The sequence below is a fragment of the Muscardinus avellanarius genome (assembly GCF_963383645.1).
Source record: "Muscardinus avellanarius genome assembly, chromosome: X".
Taxonomy (NCBI): domain Eukaryota; kingdom Metazoa; phylum Chordata; class Mammalia; order Rodentia; family Gliridae; genus Muscardinus; species Muscardinus avellanarius.
The window spans coordinates 81142003-81156868 of NC_137792.1; the positions used below are offsets into that span (position 1 = coordinate 81142003).

At 35.6% G+C, this 14866-nt stretch overlaps 1 protein-coding gene across 3 annotated transcripts in view; it reads left to right on the top strand.

Annotated features, from left to right (window-relative positions):
- Positions 1 to 14866, top strand: part of TENM1 (teneurin transmembrane protein 1) — a gene marked incomplete at both ends in the record, with an annotated part of 892332 nt that overhangs the window by 717351 nt on the left and 160115 nt on the right. For all 3 annotated transcript variants that reach the window (XM_080719098.1, XM_080719100.1, XM_080719099.1), the window contains one exon: positions 7376 to 7625. In XM_080719098.1, the coding sequence (XP_080575224.1) occupies positions 7376 to 7625 (250 nt within the window). The remainder of the gene's footprint in view (positions 1 to 7375; positions 7626 to 14866) is intronic.

Below are 14866 nucleotides of genomic sequence, written 5' to 3' on the forward strand. Positions count from 1 at the left end.
TCCATTTGGTTAATGCTGTTCTTTAGGTGTAAGGCATCTTTAATGACCTTTTGTCTAGAAGATCGGTCTAATGGTGTGAGGGGTGTCGAAGTCTCACAGTATTGTTGTATTAGAATTTATGTGTGACATAATATCGCAAAGAGTTTGTTTTATGTATGTAGCTGCACTAATGTTTGGGGCATAAATGTTGAATATCATTATTGCTCCTTACTGGATTTTTCTTTTTCTTTTACCAGTAAAAAAATAACCTGTTTTGCATATATATTGTTCATTTTCTAGGAACAAGATTCTATTCTCCATGGGATCTAATTGATTGTTTATAGTTTGAATTGATGCCTTTACTAGAATGATTGCATCCTTTATTTCTTTCAGACTCTAAATTCCTTTCACAAATCCCATTTTATTTCTACAGTTACATTCCTGATTTTACCTTCTGGAGATCTCTGCAATTCTGTGTTGTCAAGTTCTGTTATTGTGGTGTTATGGGAGCTCAATGCTTCCTTGTTATTCCTCCTTCTCATTATTTCAGAAGTTTATATCTGTTGCTTTTGGTAGATTTTTCTCAGTCACTAGGTTATAGCTGGTATATCCAAGAGCAAGCTGTGCTGTATTTAACAGTGAAGGTGGAGTGAGGAGGGAAGTGAAGTCATAAATGCAGGAATAGGGTAAAGCCATAGATAGGGTCAAACAGAATGAGTTTGGTAAGGTGGTATATGGTAGAGATTACAGAAAAGAAATGAGAGAAGAGAGTAGATATGTGCAAGGGAAGAAACTTGGGAGAGCAGTTAGGTATAGAGCAATCAAAGAATCATACACACTAAAAAATCCCAACAATATAAATATTAAATAATGCAACCCTACAAATATATAAATATTTAGCAGACTGGGCTTCTGCAGTCTCTGTGCAGACACTGAGTGCCACCAGCACATTTTTGGTGCAAGCCTGGTTATATGAGGCTTTCTCAGTCTATGCAGATGGCCAGTATCAATGGGTCTAGATCTAGTGTTAAGCATAGATTGCTCTCCACACTTTACACAGATGTGGATTCTTGGACTTTCCCTGCCTCTATAGTGGCAGATGCCTCTGAGACCAAACTCAATCTAAGAGTCTCTGTTTTCCACAGCTAGGGCTGGTTGGGTCTGACTTTTCCCCATTCACCATGATTGGGGGGTATTTGGTCACCCGGAGATCCTACTAGTTTGATTTAGAGTTAAGTATATGTCTCTCCCCACACTTTCTACTGATGCAGAGCCTGAGTCTTTCCAAGCTTCTGCTCTGTCCAACAGCAGACTCTATCCCCACTTTCACTGAACCCAGTGAATGGCAAACTATCAGACCCAGGGAGTTTATCTGCATGAGTCTCTAAGTCACCATGCTGGGTGTTCTCCCACGAGGACTGAGGCTTCACTTACAGTGTTGTTGAGTGCTGATTTGGATTTCTGGAGGACGTGGTGAGGTCAGCCACCACTGCTGCAAGTTGTAGCCAATGTTTGCACAGGATGAATTGATGGCTTACATTTCCAGTGATCTGCAGCTGCTTATTAAAAGTTCTTGGTTATTTTCCTGTTCATCTTTGGAGTATGGTACACTGAGGGAAGATGGTGCTGTTGTGGGTCCCACAGCCATGAGGCAGGCAGTTTCTTCTCTGCTGTTGTTGAGCACCATTCTGGATCTCTGGAGGGTGTGGTGAACTTGGCCACCACTACTGCAAGTTGTAGCCTGTGTTTGAGCACAAGGATCTGATGGTTTATAATTCCAATTATCTGCAGCTGCTACTTCAGGTCTTTGTTTTCCTGTTCATCTCTGGAGTTGGATGCAGTGAGGCAAGATGGCACTGCTGTGGTGCCTGCACTGCAAGACAGGTGGGTTTCTTTTCTGGTCTTGTTGAGTGCCTCTTTGGATCTCTGAATGCGTGATGAGCTTGGCCACCACTGTTAGAAGTTGTAGCCGGTGTTTGCCCAGGAGGAACAGATAGCTTAAAATTCTGATGATCTGTAGCTGCTTAGTTCAGGTTCTTGGTTGTTTTCCTCTTCATCTCTGGAGTTCAAGATTCTAGTTTCCATTTCAAATTGTTTATTTTTTAACTCAATGAGTCAGACACAGATAGAAAATGTCAACTTTATTTATGTTATCAATAGGAGAGCAACTGTTTTAAAGGTACAAAAATGAAAGGGCAAATACCACTTATTAAATTATTACATTTTTTTGTTTTGATTTGAAAGAGTTTGACATTTTAAGCAGCTATTTCTTTTCCACTTACTTTTATTGGCACATATGGATTGTTTCTTTCAAATGCCTGCCATTGACATTAAACACAAAGTGGAAAATGACCTCAATTGAGCCAGGCCCCAGCTGTGTGCTCTCAGTCCTATGTCTTCTTATCATTTTCTTCACACAGGCTTTAGAACAGAGGGGAGCCATTCAAAAAGTTGTATGTAGGGACCACCTGATTTCTACAAATGTGTTCTCTTCACACTATAATTAGGTTTTAGATAATAGGTACCAAATTAAGTCTAAGAATTTTAACAGCTTTATTGAAATACAATTTATACATCATAAAATTCACCTATTTTAAGTATACACTTAAAGATTTAGTAAATGATTTTTAGTAAATCTGTAGTTGTGCTTCTATCACCTAGCGTAGATTTTAGAATAATTTTAACACATTGCAAAGATCACTAATGCTTACCTCCATCCCTACTAAATGTGCTTCTGTCTCTATCTTTCTGATAATTTCATCCTGAGAATGAAGCCTACTTTTGATAGTATTTTAAAGGAAATTTTGTTCTTTTTATCATCTTATTTGTAGAGGCATTGTGTTTCTAACCAAGAGCTGGTCATACTTGAAAGGGAATTGATCTGAAGCCAGCTCTGCCATTACCTTTCAGGCTGACACTGGACACCAATTCCTCTCTTTGGAGATTCTAAAGTCTAAATCCCATCCACAAAGGCAATTTTAGAAGCAGGAGTGATGAGTGTGAGAAGCACCTTTAGAAACACCAATTTGGGAAGCAGTGCTCTTCCCCCTCAGGTGTCCCAGTCTTTTCTGACTCATTAAGGCAAAAGAAAAATCTTTCCAAATATCCACACTGCACTTCTCTCTAGAAAAAGCCTAACATTTTAGACACACTATTTTTTATCTGAGACAAAGAATATATTAGAAACAAGAATCTGTTCTCCAATTTCCTCTCACTGGTTAAAAAGGCACCTATGATTAGAGTGGGTGTGTGCTGTCATTCTATTCTTCAGGTTTTCTTTGGCTCCAAAATCATTATGCAATGGGTAGTTTTCAGGAGGCAGTGTTTTCAGACCATTTGTCATTTCAGTTGCAACAATTATATTTATCTGACAATTAACAATTGGTTGTGGAGAATTCTTTCCAAATGTTATGCCACATATCTAGATAGATGGATAGATAAATAGATCTTACTTCAAGTGAGATAAAAACAGAGAACTGTTTTTTCAAAATTATTCCCTCAAAATACATACTTTTAGTGATTACAGAGATTGCATATTCATTCCTTTTATGAAAACTTCATTCTATGAAATTATGAGAAAAATGTGCACATAATCTTGTAATACAGAACTAACCTGTCTGGTTAGTATGTCTTTTTTATCAAAAATGCCCCCTAGTGTTTCCTAACAATTTATTGTTAAAAAATATTACAAAGAACAATCCAGGGTACCAATAGGGTATCGTTGCCTGTCTGAAATGAATGAAGAATCTCCTTTAAAGTAGCCTCCAATTAAGGCTAGTAGTTTGTTGACAAATGCTTTTTCTGAGAGAGGAAGTAAAGTCCCATTGATCACACTGGCATATCTCCCAGTTTGTGTTTATATCCTCTCAGTCAAGTAGTAATACAAATATGTATTGTGTCCATTATTGTTTTACCTTATTACACAGCAAACTTAACTTTGGGGCAGATAAAAATAAAACTTAGGAGAGAAAATGTGCAGGGGCTCCATTCAGTGAGATATCATTGTTGACTGCAAGTTGGCCTTCATATAAATAATGCATGTTATTCTAGGATTATTTTATTCCATTTTCAAAATGAGCATGTGTGCCAGAATAAACTGGAAGGAAAGCTGCAGTAATTGATCAAGATTTTCAGGGATGTAAACAAAATATTTTCAGAGCAACCTTTTGCAGAAGAATTGATGTTAAATCATTGTTGCTTGAAGGTTCAGTCTGGTTCTGTATAATGGAGGGTTAAAAAGGTTCTTGAAACAATAAAAACACCCTTCAAAATGATCCATTTTTTAGGGAAATACAAAAGGGGGTTGCCCATTTTTTGTTTTTATTGCTTGAGCTTTAAACAGAAATGGTAATTGCAGTACATAGGCACTTTAATGCCTTCCATGAAAGCAAGATATCAATTTGTTGAGATGTAATCAGAAAGTACATTGCCTTATGTTTTATTTCCTTTAATAATTCCTTTTTGATGCAGTACTGGGTTTTCTAATTTAAAAAGGGGGAAGTTTTAGAATTGCAGGTTTAGAAGAATGGGTTAGAAGAGCCATCTTTAGTTTTTAAATTGCCAGGAGCCTAATAATAACATGTCATTTTGGGCATAATTGTTACCTATACAATTATATGGATATAAAAATAGAGATCTACCTGTGAAAATAGATGTTAATAGAAAATCTGGAATTTTCTAATTGCTGAAATACTGACATGCTAAACAGTGCTTTCCTTATTTATTAAAGAACATATCATAGTATTATTGGTAGAATATTCAGTTAGCAATCATTAGAAGATTTTTTCCAATGGTGTCGTGCAACTATTATTCCACTTGCCATTTACTTCCTCCTGATTCATTTAAATTGCAATATTTATTACACTGCAATTAAGTTTTGGGGGGAAATGAAATTCAGTCCTATCAATTTTACCTAATTAATTATTTTAAATAGTAAGAAATTTCTTTGCTAACAAAGCTATTAATAAAATAATATGAGAGCATTAGCCCTTATCTCCAGATATCTCACAGTTCTATAATAAAAGACCAATTTATTGAGGCAAAAACTCACTATTCTTGGAAATTATATGTTGAAAAGTAGCCAGAAATCACCCTGAGAAAGAAAGTACAATTACTTATATTTGAATCTAAAGACAATATAATGGATAGGATGTCTTTTTCCTGGAAGATCACTTCCAAGTATATATTGGCGCTATGGTATGTATGTTTTGTCCCCTAATTTTTGCCAGCATTGTTTCGATATCAGAGTAATCAATAATTTCTATTATAGATCTACAGAACCAAACATTGGGGAAAAAACTGAGAAAGAATTTTCAGAAAATATTTGGGAAGAATAACAGGCAGTCTGAAGATAGAGATAGCAGGGGAGCAGGGTGAAAAAAAGCTGCACAGTATTACTGTATTCATTCATTTGCTGTTAGTTACTTTAGTCTTACACATTAGCATGCCTTCTCACAACATGGATGTTTTACCTGCCCTGGCTCATTCTGGGATGACTTGAGATTTTTAGTACAGCAGTACTTGTTCCGTGGATTTCCTTATAGGGTGTGAAAAATCATTGGGATTTTGGACAAGAAAACTACAAGAGACTCAAAGCCTATTTTCAACATTTACTGAACCCTTATAATGACTTGGCCATAGGGATTGGCACTAAAATATAGAAATGTGTAAGACAGAGGAGCTCTTCCCTGTTCTAATGGGAAGATAGAGAAGTATGAAAACTGTATCATACAATGTGGAAAGTGTTAAAATAGAGCAGTGGAAAATAAACTATGGTCACACAGAGGAGGTAGCAACTAACTCTGCCTGGATGGAGCACTGGGGAAGATTTGAACTGATCTTTGAAGGACCAAGAAAAGTTCCCCAAGCAGGCAAGATGAGGGCATTCAGGATAGAGGAAACAACATGCTACAAAGGCAGGGAAGAATGGAAGCATTTGTATGGAACTGTAAATAGTTTTCTTTTATTGGATTAAGGATATAAATGAGAGTGAAATAAGAGACTGAAGAAGTACAAAAAGGCAAAATCATGAAGGACTTTGTGCTCCTTATTCTATAAGAAATATGAATCTATTGAAAGGTTTTAAGCCACAGACTGAAATAATCACTATAGTAGCACTATGGACAGTGGTTTGGAATTGGGTACGCATGGATACCAAGAAGCTGAGAAAAACTGAGCTAACGCAGTAATAGTAGAAATAAGGAAAAAGTTGCCTCAATACAAGTTAGGAGATAGGTTCCATGGGATTTGGTAATTAATTAAGTTTAGAAAATAAAGAAAAATAAAAGTCATGGTGATGCCTAGATTTTTCAATTTAGGTAACTACATGACAGAGATATCACTCATGGGATGAGTAAGGAACACGAGAAGAAGGATAGGGTTTAGTACTCGGTGCAGAAAAGTAATGAGCTTAGTTTTACACTTATGGGCTTGTGGTACATATGGGGCTTCCAAGTAAATAGGTCCAGTAGGAAATTGCATGTTAGGTACAAACCCTAGACAGGAGAAAACTTCAGCATATAGAGATTGAAAATTAAGCTATGGGTACAGATGAGATCACCCAAACAAAATGACTATAAAGAATTTCCATAATTCACTATCTCTATTTCCTGCACTAGTGATAGTAAGATATGGTCCAGAATAGTGGAAAATTCAAGTTCCTTTCATATATCTTTGAAGTACATCCCAGCAGTAGGATTTCTTTCCTTTTCACAAAAGTAGATCACCTTCCAAATTGTTTTGCTGAGGTTAATATGAAAATTGACTCATGCCGGGCATGGTGGTGCATGTTTGTAATCCCCACACTTGGGAAGCGGAGACAGGAGGATCGTGCAGGTTCAAAGCCAGCCGCACTGGCTTAAGAGACCCTGTTTCCAAATAAAACCTATAAAGTAGGTCTGGGTGTGTAGCCCAGAGGTAGACGGGCTTCCAGGAACCCCAGTACCACCAAAAAAAAATCACAAAATAAAATAAAATAAAATTGACTCATACTCTTCTTTCAAGAATCACTTGCATATTGAAGATAATTTGAAATTAGGCAGGTGTCAGGAGTGATTCAGCCAGGGATTAGCCACAAATGATTCAGAGTCAAGAGTGAATAGAAGAATTACTATAAGATAATCATTGAATGCTTTACTGAAGCATTTAGAATAGGAATTAAAGGGATATTTTGTATTTCCTCACTTTACAGATAGACAAACTGAAAAAAAAAGTATTATATTACTATTTGTTGTGGTCATTAAACAAAACCCAGGGCAGTATATTTCACTTTCAGTTTCTCTTATGCCAGTCCAAATTTCTTTCTACTTTAAACAATGAGAAGAAATTTAAATGCCACTATGGTGACTGATTTTTTGGAAAAAAAAAACTCATTCTCTTTCTATTCTTTTTTGTCTAGGAATCATACATAAAGGGAATGGAGAAAATATGTTCATTTCCCAGCAGCCCCCAGTTATATCAACCATCATGGGTAATGGACATCAAAGGAGTGTAGCTTGCACCAACTGCAATGGCCCAGCCCACAACAACAAACTCTTTGCTCCTGTAGCCTTAGCTTCTGGGCCTGATGGTAGTATATACGTTGGGGACTTCAATTTTGTAAGGCGAATATTTCCCTCAGGAAATTCCGTTACTATTTTGGAATTAAGGTAAGTCTTAATTCAAACAGGAATTAAATTCAAACAGGAATTGCCAGATCCCAAAACCTAAAGTTTCTAAGTTCTCCACATCCAATCTTTTGAAATGGTCATTTCATAGGGAAGAAATGTGTTTTTTCATGGCAAGATGAGGAAAGAAGAACTAATTCTTTACCTTAAAAGCTCAACCCTAAGATTACTAAAGCATCCATCTAAAGGAAATCTGAAGATTTTCTTGCTCTGTTCTATAAATTTTCTTGAGTGTACAAAAACTATTGACACCTTTTGTAATAAATATATACCATTTGGTATTCTATATCTTGAAGTTTACATAAAGATGACAACTAAATATATCATGGTTTAATTGGCTTATCTGCCCTTTCTTATTCTATAAAACCCAGTATATGTACTCTAGTGTCTAAGAGAAGGGACACATCCACTCCCATACAATTAGGGATAAGCAAACCTGCTTCCTCTTCCCTGGGTAAATTATTAGCACTTTCCTTTCTGATCGGTTATGACATTGTAATTCCTGATACATACCTCTGGAAGTTTAGGTTAAAAATTTCTCTACATTTCAGAAGATTTTGATGACATCCCATACACTATTCTGTAAAACAATTTTCCCCTCAGACATTTCCTTCAATTACCTCAGAAATAATGACTGAGAGAGCACACACTGATAAAGCAACTTGTATACTTGTATATACAAAACACTATAAAGGGCAGTACAAACCCATGAGAAGTCTTGGAACATTTTCATTATATTCACAATAACATAGAATTTAAATTTATAAGGGCATCCTAGAAATTTTTTCAGATTCTCATGCTTGCTTTGGAATCTACCTCTGTTTTCTCAGACTGAGTTCTTTCTTGACAACTAACTAGGGAAATCTTGAAGTCTCAAACTCCCATCTATTTTTCACATTAGTTCACTCCTGTTTTAATATATTTCTTAATTATAATTGCAAATGCTATCATTAGGGAAAAAGTTGTTAAATCCCTTGTCTAATAAAATAGACTATAAAGTTAAGAATTCAATAGTGTTCACAAACTTCAGGATGTTACCCCTCAAAGGGGCTTGTCATTCCCCATAGTATTATGTTCCCTTAGGCACAATTTACTAGAAAGTCCACAGGAAGGCCAACAATGGCTGTATGCCTGGATCTAGAAATTATTTATTTAACATTCTACATTGTTTTCAAATCTTTAGGGGTTGTACTGTCTACATGGTTCCACACATGGATAGAAAGACTAAACAATTCATTCAACATCTGAACATTTCCAGTCATGCAGATATTGGCTATCAGATTTTTCTTGCTGAGCTTATGCAGTTAACCCTATAAAGCCAATGTAACTAGTTACTTTACAGATAATTCTTCAAAGGAAAAATAGTAAAATTATCTATAAAAGTTAAAAATAATATTGATATTAAGAAGTTTCTGCTAAGTTGAGTCCTTTTCTGTAATTTAAATGTAAATTTACTAAAGTGGAGCAATTATCATTCAAGGATCCTGAACAGTTCACAAATTTGCATTTTATTCCAAAGTAGCTTATGACCTTCAATACAAAGTCATTTGAAGTACAAAATAGAATAACTTGAAACTTAATTGCAAAGTAATTTTCTCAGTATAAAGATAAATTCATTTCTGATGGTTTGAAGTATTTTCTAATGCTTCTATTCATTCTTACTATACTACATTTTTCTCTTATTGTCATAGTTCTTCAAATATGTAGGCATGTACACACCATGAAATTACATATTCAGGCTGTCTAATTTGGCCTAGAATGTCTCCCTACCTGACCCTTCTGAGCTGGGATCTTTTGTAGCAGTTTTCTTAACATTTTTTGTTAACTCTCAGACTTCTTTGAGAATCTATTCAAAGCTATTGGCAATCTCCTTAAAAAAAAAAACAAAAAAAAAAAAAACTTTGCCACCTGGAAGTGGTGGTACAAACTTGCTATCCCAGTACTTGTGAGGCTAAGACAGGAGAATAGTAGGTTCATAGCCAGCCTCAGCAAATTAGTGAAGCTCTCCACAACTTATTGAGACCTCATTTCCAAATAAAAAATAAGATCAAAATAGATCAAAATAAATAAAATAAAATAAAGAATAAAAATAGAGCTGGGGGTAGAGCTCAGAGATAGAATGTAAATGGGTTCAACCCCAATACCACAGAAATAAGTAAGCAAATAAATAAATAAATAAATAAATAAGGCTGGGGGTGTAGCTCAGAGGTAGAATGCCCCTGAATTCAATCCCTTGTTCCACAAAAAAAGAGATATGAAAAGCACATCACCCAAAATTGCATATAGAACTTAAGGAGTCACATAATTTCCTTCCTTGATACCCCCCAACTTGACCAGCAAACTATCTTTATTATGAAGCTCTGTGATAAACTTTTGGTTAGGATCTCCTGCATTCAGTCCATGAAGAACAATTCTTCCTTCTCTATTTCAACACTCTTCTGATTGGCCATCAGAGAAATAAATTCTAATTGACAGGTTGCTCTCTAGTATTTGACAATAATCAAAACCATCAAAATGGTATGCATTAATACACATTTGCTATCATGTTTACCCAGAAACAAATATAGTTCATAGAGTCACCTATATTCTAAAGTATACCAGGATCAGTATCCTACTGAATCTTTCATACATTGGTGGATTTACATATTTCATTTCGAATCTTTCCAGATTTGAAAATCCTGGGGAGAAATAAAGTTGATATAATAAAGCCATACTATCTTGATAACCACAATGTTTATTTAATTCTATGTGTAGATAAAACCCCATTCTGTACTGGGTGTTGTTGTTGTTACTGTTATTTTTCTTATTGTTAAGGTTAGTTAATTGCTCCCTGCCCTATGCACATTAGTCATTTAACTTGCTTGAGTAATTTGTTTCTTTGGAAAAACAGACTAATATAGCCATTGTGTCACTGATTTTATTCAGAATTGTGAATAGATGAGCGATATTAACAGGTTATTATAGAAAAGGATAGAGAATCATTCAGATCTTGATCCTTTGTTGAATTTTACATTATATAAATTATTATTCTGTCCTCTTCTTCCTTATCTATATATCTGAATTCAAGTTTATATTTTATCTTATATCCCTCATAAAATATAACTTGTTTTGAGATCAACAGAGGAGTATTTCTCAACCTAGTATTTGATGACACTTTGGGAGGATATAGTTTGTCCTTCTATATTTCCCTCTCTTCCATCCATTATTCCCTATTTTGGCTACATCAAAAACTTCCAAGTGCCCATTGACATTTCAGAGATTAGAAAATTGTAGATTTTCTTTTTGTGTTTTTATGTGTATCATATTGAAAATGTCATACATTCAGAATGTTCTTGGTGCCCTCTACCCCCATTTCCCCTTCTCCCCCTCCCAACAATGAGTGTCCAGGTTAACCCTGCTACATTCATACACATATTTGAATGTAGTTCTTCCATTAATCAACCTCAACCTTCTTCCTTTCCTACCCTTCCATTCTAGCTTTGCTGAGGTTTCCTCTCCATTATCGAGAGTCCAACTGGTATTTCTAATAGTCCCTAGTTTGGGCATATTACAGAAAACATATGTCCCTTCACTTTCTGTGCTTGGCTGATCTCACTTAAAACAATGTTTTCCAGGTCTTTTTATCTTCTTGTGAACGACATGATTTTTTCTTCTTTATAGCTGAGCAGAATTCCATTGTGTTTATTTCCCATAATTTTGCAATCCATTCATCTGTTGATGGAGACCTAGGTTGATTCCATATTTTGGCTATTATGAATTGTGCTGCTATGAACATGAGTATGCATATATTACTGTAGCATTCTGATTTCAAACCCTTTGTAAAGATACCCAGGAGAGGTATACTTGGATCATATGGTGGATTTATTCCCAGTTTTCTACGGAATCTCCACACTGATCTCCATTGTGGTTGAACTAGTTTGTACTCCCACTGATGGTGTAAAAAAGTTCCTCTTTCTCCACATCCTCACCAGCATTCGTTGCTATTTGATTTCTTTATGCTTGCCACTCTGATTGGGTTTATATGGAATCTCAGTGTAGTTTTGATTTCCATCTCCCTGATGGCTAATGATGTTGAACATCTTTTCATGTATCTATTAGCCATTTGTATCTCAGTTGTCTATTTCTTGATTGGGTTATTTGTTTTGCTAGTGTACAGTGTTTTGAGCTCTTTATATATTCTGGATATTAGCCCTCTATCAGAGAGGTAGCTGGTAAAGTTCTTCTCCCATTCTGTAGGCTTTCTCTTTAGGTTCTTGATGATTTCCTTTGATGAGCAGAAACATTTTAGTTTGATGTCATCCCACTTGTTAATTCTTGAGTTAATTTTCTGTGCTTTGGAGGCCTTGTTGAGAAAGTTACTGCCTGTGCCTATATCTGGAATGTTGAGCCTATGCCCCCTCTAATAACTTCACAGTATCTGGTCTAAATTCTAAGTCTTTGATCCATTTCAGGTTGATTTCTGTGAATATTGAGAGGTAAGGATTTACTTCCATCTTTCTACAAATAGATAGCCAGTTCTCCCAGCACCATTTGTTGAAAAGGCTATCTTTCTCCAGTGTATGAGTATAGCTGCTTTGTCAAAGATCAATTGACTATAGGTGTGTGGGTTTGTTTCTGTATTTTCTATCCTGTTCCACTGGTCAGTAAGCCTGTTGTTTTGCCAATACCATGCTGTTTTTACTACTATTGCTCTATAGTATAATTTGAAGTCAGAGATTGCGATACCTCCTGCATGGTGCTTATTACTGAGAATTGCTCTGGCTATACTGGGTCATTTCTTTCTCCATGCACGACCACTCCTGGCATCTTTGGTCCTTTTAAATAGCAGGAAAGCTAAATATATATTAAGAAAATCCATTGCATCTTTGGACTGCTCTGTTAAAAATTTCTTCCTTATATTTGACTTAAATCTGTCTTCACTTAGTAGTGGCAAATGTTAGCATATGAAGCAGTGCAAAAGTCTCTTTCCTTTTATTTGACACAAACGCAAGACAACTATCATAGCTTTCTGAGCTTTCCCTTCTTCATCTCAGACATCACCAAGTCATATAACTCTTTCTCATCAATTATGATAGCTTCATTTTTCTTTGATCATAGCCTCAGGGCCACTTTTAAGTTGTCTAAAACTAAAGGGGATAATTATATCAGTAAAAATAGAAGACATCATATGAAGTACTTTGCAAGAATTCGAATATATAAAATTCACTTCCTCTTCTCTCACCTTCTAACTTCACAATTCTCTTAAATAACTCATTAAGCATGAGTAGAAGTGATTTGTTCTTTATAAAAATCTCGTACTGCCATTGTTTGGGATTCTGTTATTCTCCAGATATTTATTTTGTTCTTCTTTAAAAGTAAAAGAGAAAAGAAAATAAGAGGCTGGTATATGCTTTTTGATATCCTAAGTAATTTGGACTCAAATGTCAATGTAGCATAAAAATTTCTCTTGAGATTTTACTACTTCTTTTCCAGTAACTGGTTATTATTTTTTACATTATTCTGAGAACTTGACTCCTGTCATTGAATAGAAATGGAGTAGTCCTGAAATAGCACACAGTTAGGGGCATTTAGCATGCTGAGAGTATTGGAAACTGTAGAGCACTCTGTTGAAAGAACAAATGGAACCTGGATTTTGGAGAGCTCTTCAAATAACTGAGAAAATTTCCATGAGTCATCCTCTTAGCCACAGTACTGGGGATACGATTACTAGACACAGTACATGTAATTGAAATGGGGTTACCTTTCCAGTTTGATCTCATGTATTAGCAGTAACAGTCAAAGGCTTCTACCTCATCCAGAAACATCTCCATTGGTCTTCCACAGTATCCAAAATTTTACTCTAATAAATAGGTTATTTTTAGTTGAGACATTACATTTCTAAAAGTACCCAATATAAGGACAATTTTTAGAATGGTCCTCATAGTAAATCATCCACTAGCCCCTCAACACTCATTCATTTAGCAGGGCTCTGAAACAGAAGCCACGTACATTGTAATAAAAGTGAGGGAAACCACTAGACCATGGGGAAGGGTAATTGGAAATGATGGAGTTTGAAGCTGGAAGATGACAGTGACCAGCAAGTATGGATACAAGGTATTCAAATGAAGAAGACCATGGAAAGAGAAACAGTGTAAGAAGCCCACTGATTAACACCAAATATATCTGTCAAGAATAAGGAAAGAGTCCAAGAACAGCATAAAAAAGATCATGGCTACCACCAAGCAGGCCATTCAAACTCCCATAATGCCAAGTCATTATATAATAGCTTCAAAGTTGACATGTGTCTTCATTTCCATATCCAACCTCACAAAAATACAAAAAAAAATAAGTGGGGCATTGTGTTAATTGAAAGAAGCCAGGCACATGAGGGCAAATATATATTTCCATTTATGTGAAATATACAGAATAGGCAAATCCATAGAGACAGTTATCAGATTTTTGGTTGACTGGAACTGAGGTAGGGGAAAATGGAAAATGACTGTGAGCAAAGAGGTACAGAATTTCTTCACAGAGTGATGAAATATTCTGAAATTGGATGATAGTAATGGTGGCACAACTCTCTGAATGTAAGTGGAAACTGTTAGATTATACACTTTAGAAGAGTGACTCTCATGGTATATAAATCATGTCTCTCTGATTTTCTTTTAAATTAAAAATGAATAGATGGTAAAAGGTGAAAGATTATATGATCTGAGGAGAAACCAGAGTATATGTACACAATGGAATTTTACTCAGCCATAAAGAAAAACACAATTATGTCATTTACAGGGAAATGAATGGAGCTGGAGGAAATTATGTTAAGTGAGATTAGTCAGTTACAAAAAATAAGAAATCAGATGTTCTCCCTAATATGCAAAAGCTAGAGATAAATTGGGTCAATGAAGGAACTCTAGAAAAAGAAGGAGATTCTATAGATGAGCAAATAAAGTGACCTAATTGAGGGGATGGGAAAGGGGAAGAGGGAAATTCTCTATTGCACATGATGTACTTTAACAAACATATCAATGTCAATCACTAAACCAAACATGAGAAGGAGGAAAGGGGAGGGAATGGGGTGGGAACTGGGAAAGGGCTAATTGGATGATGTGTGCATGTATGCTTCCACCATTTTGCATCCCATTAAGATGTATGAATAAAATGCACCAATAAATTTTTTTAAAAAAGGAAGCAGGGGGTAAACTCTCCCCTGAACAGATACCTCCCTGGGGTTTTAGATTTTTCTT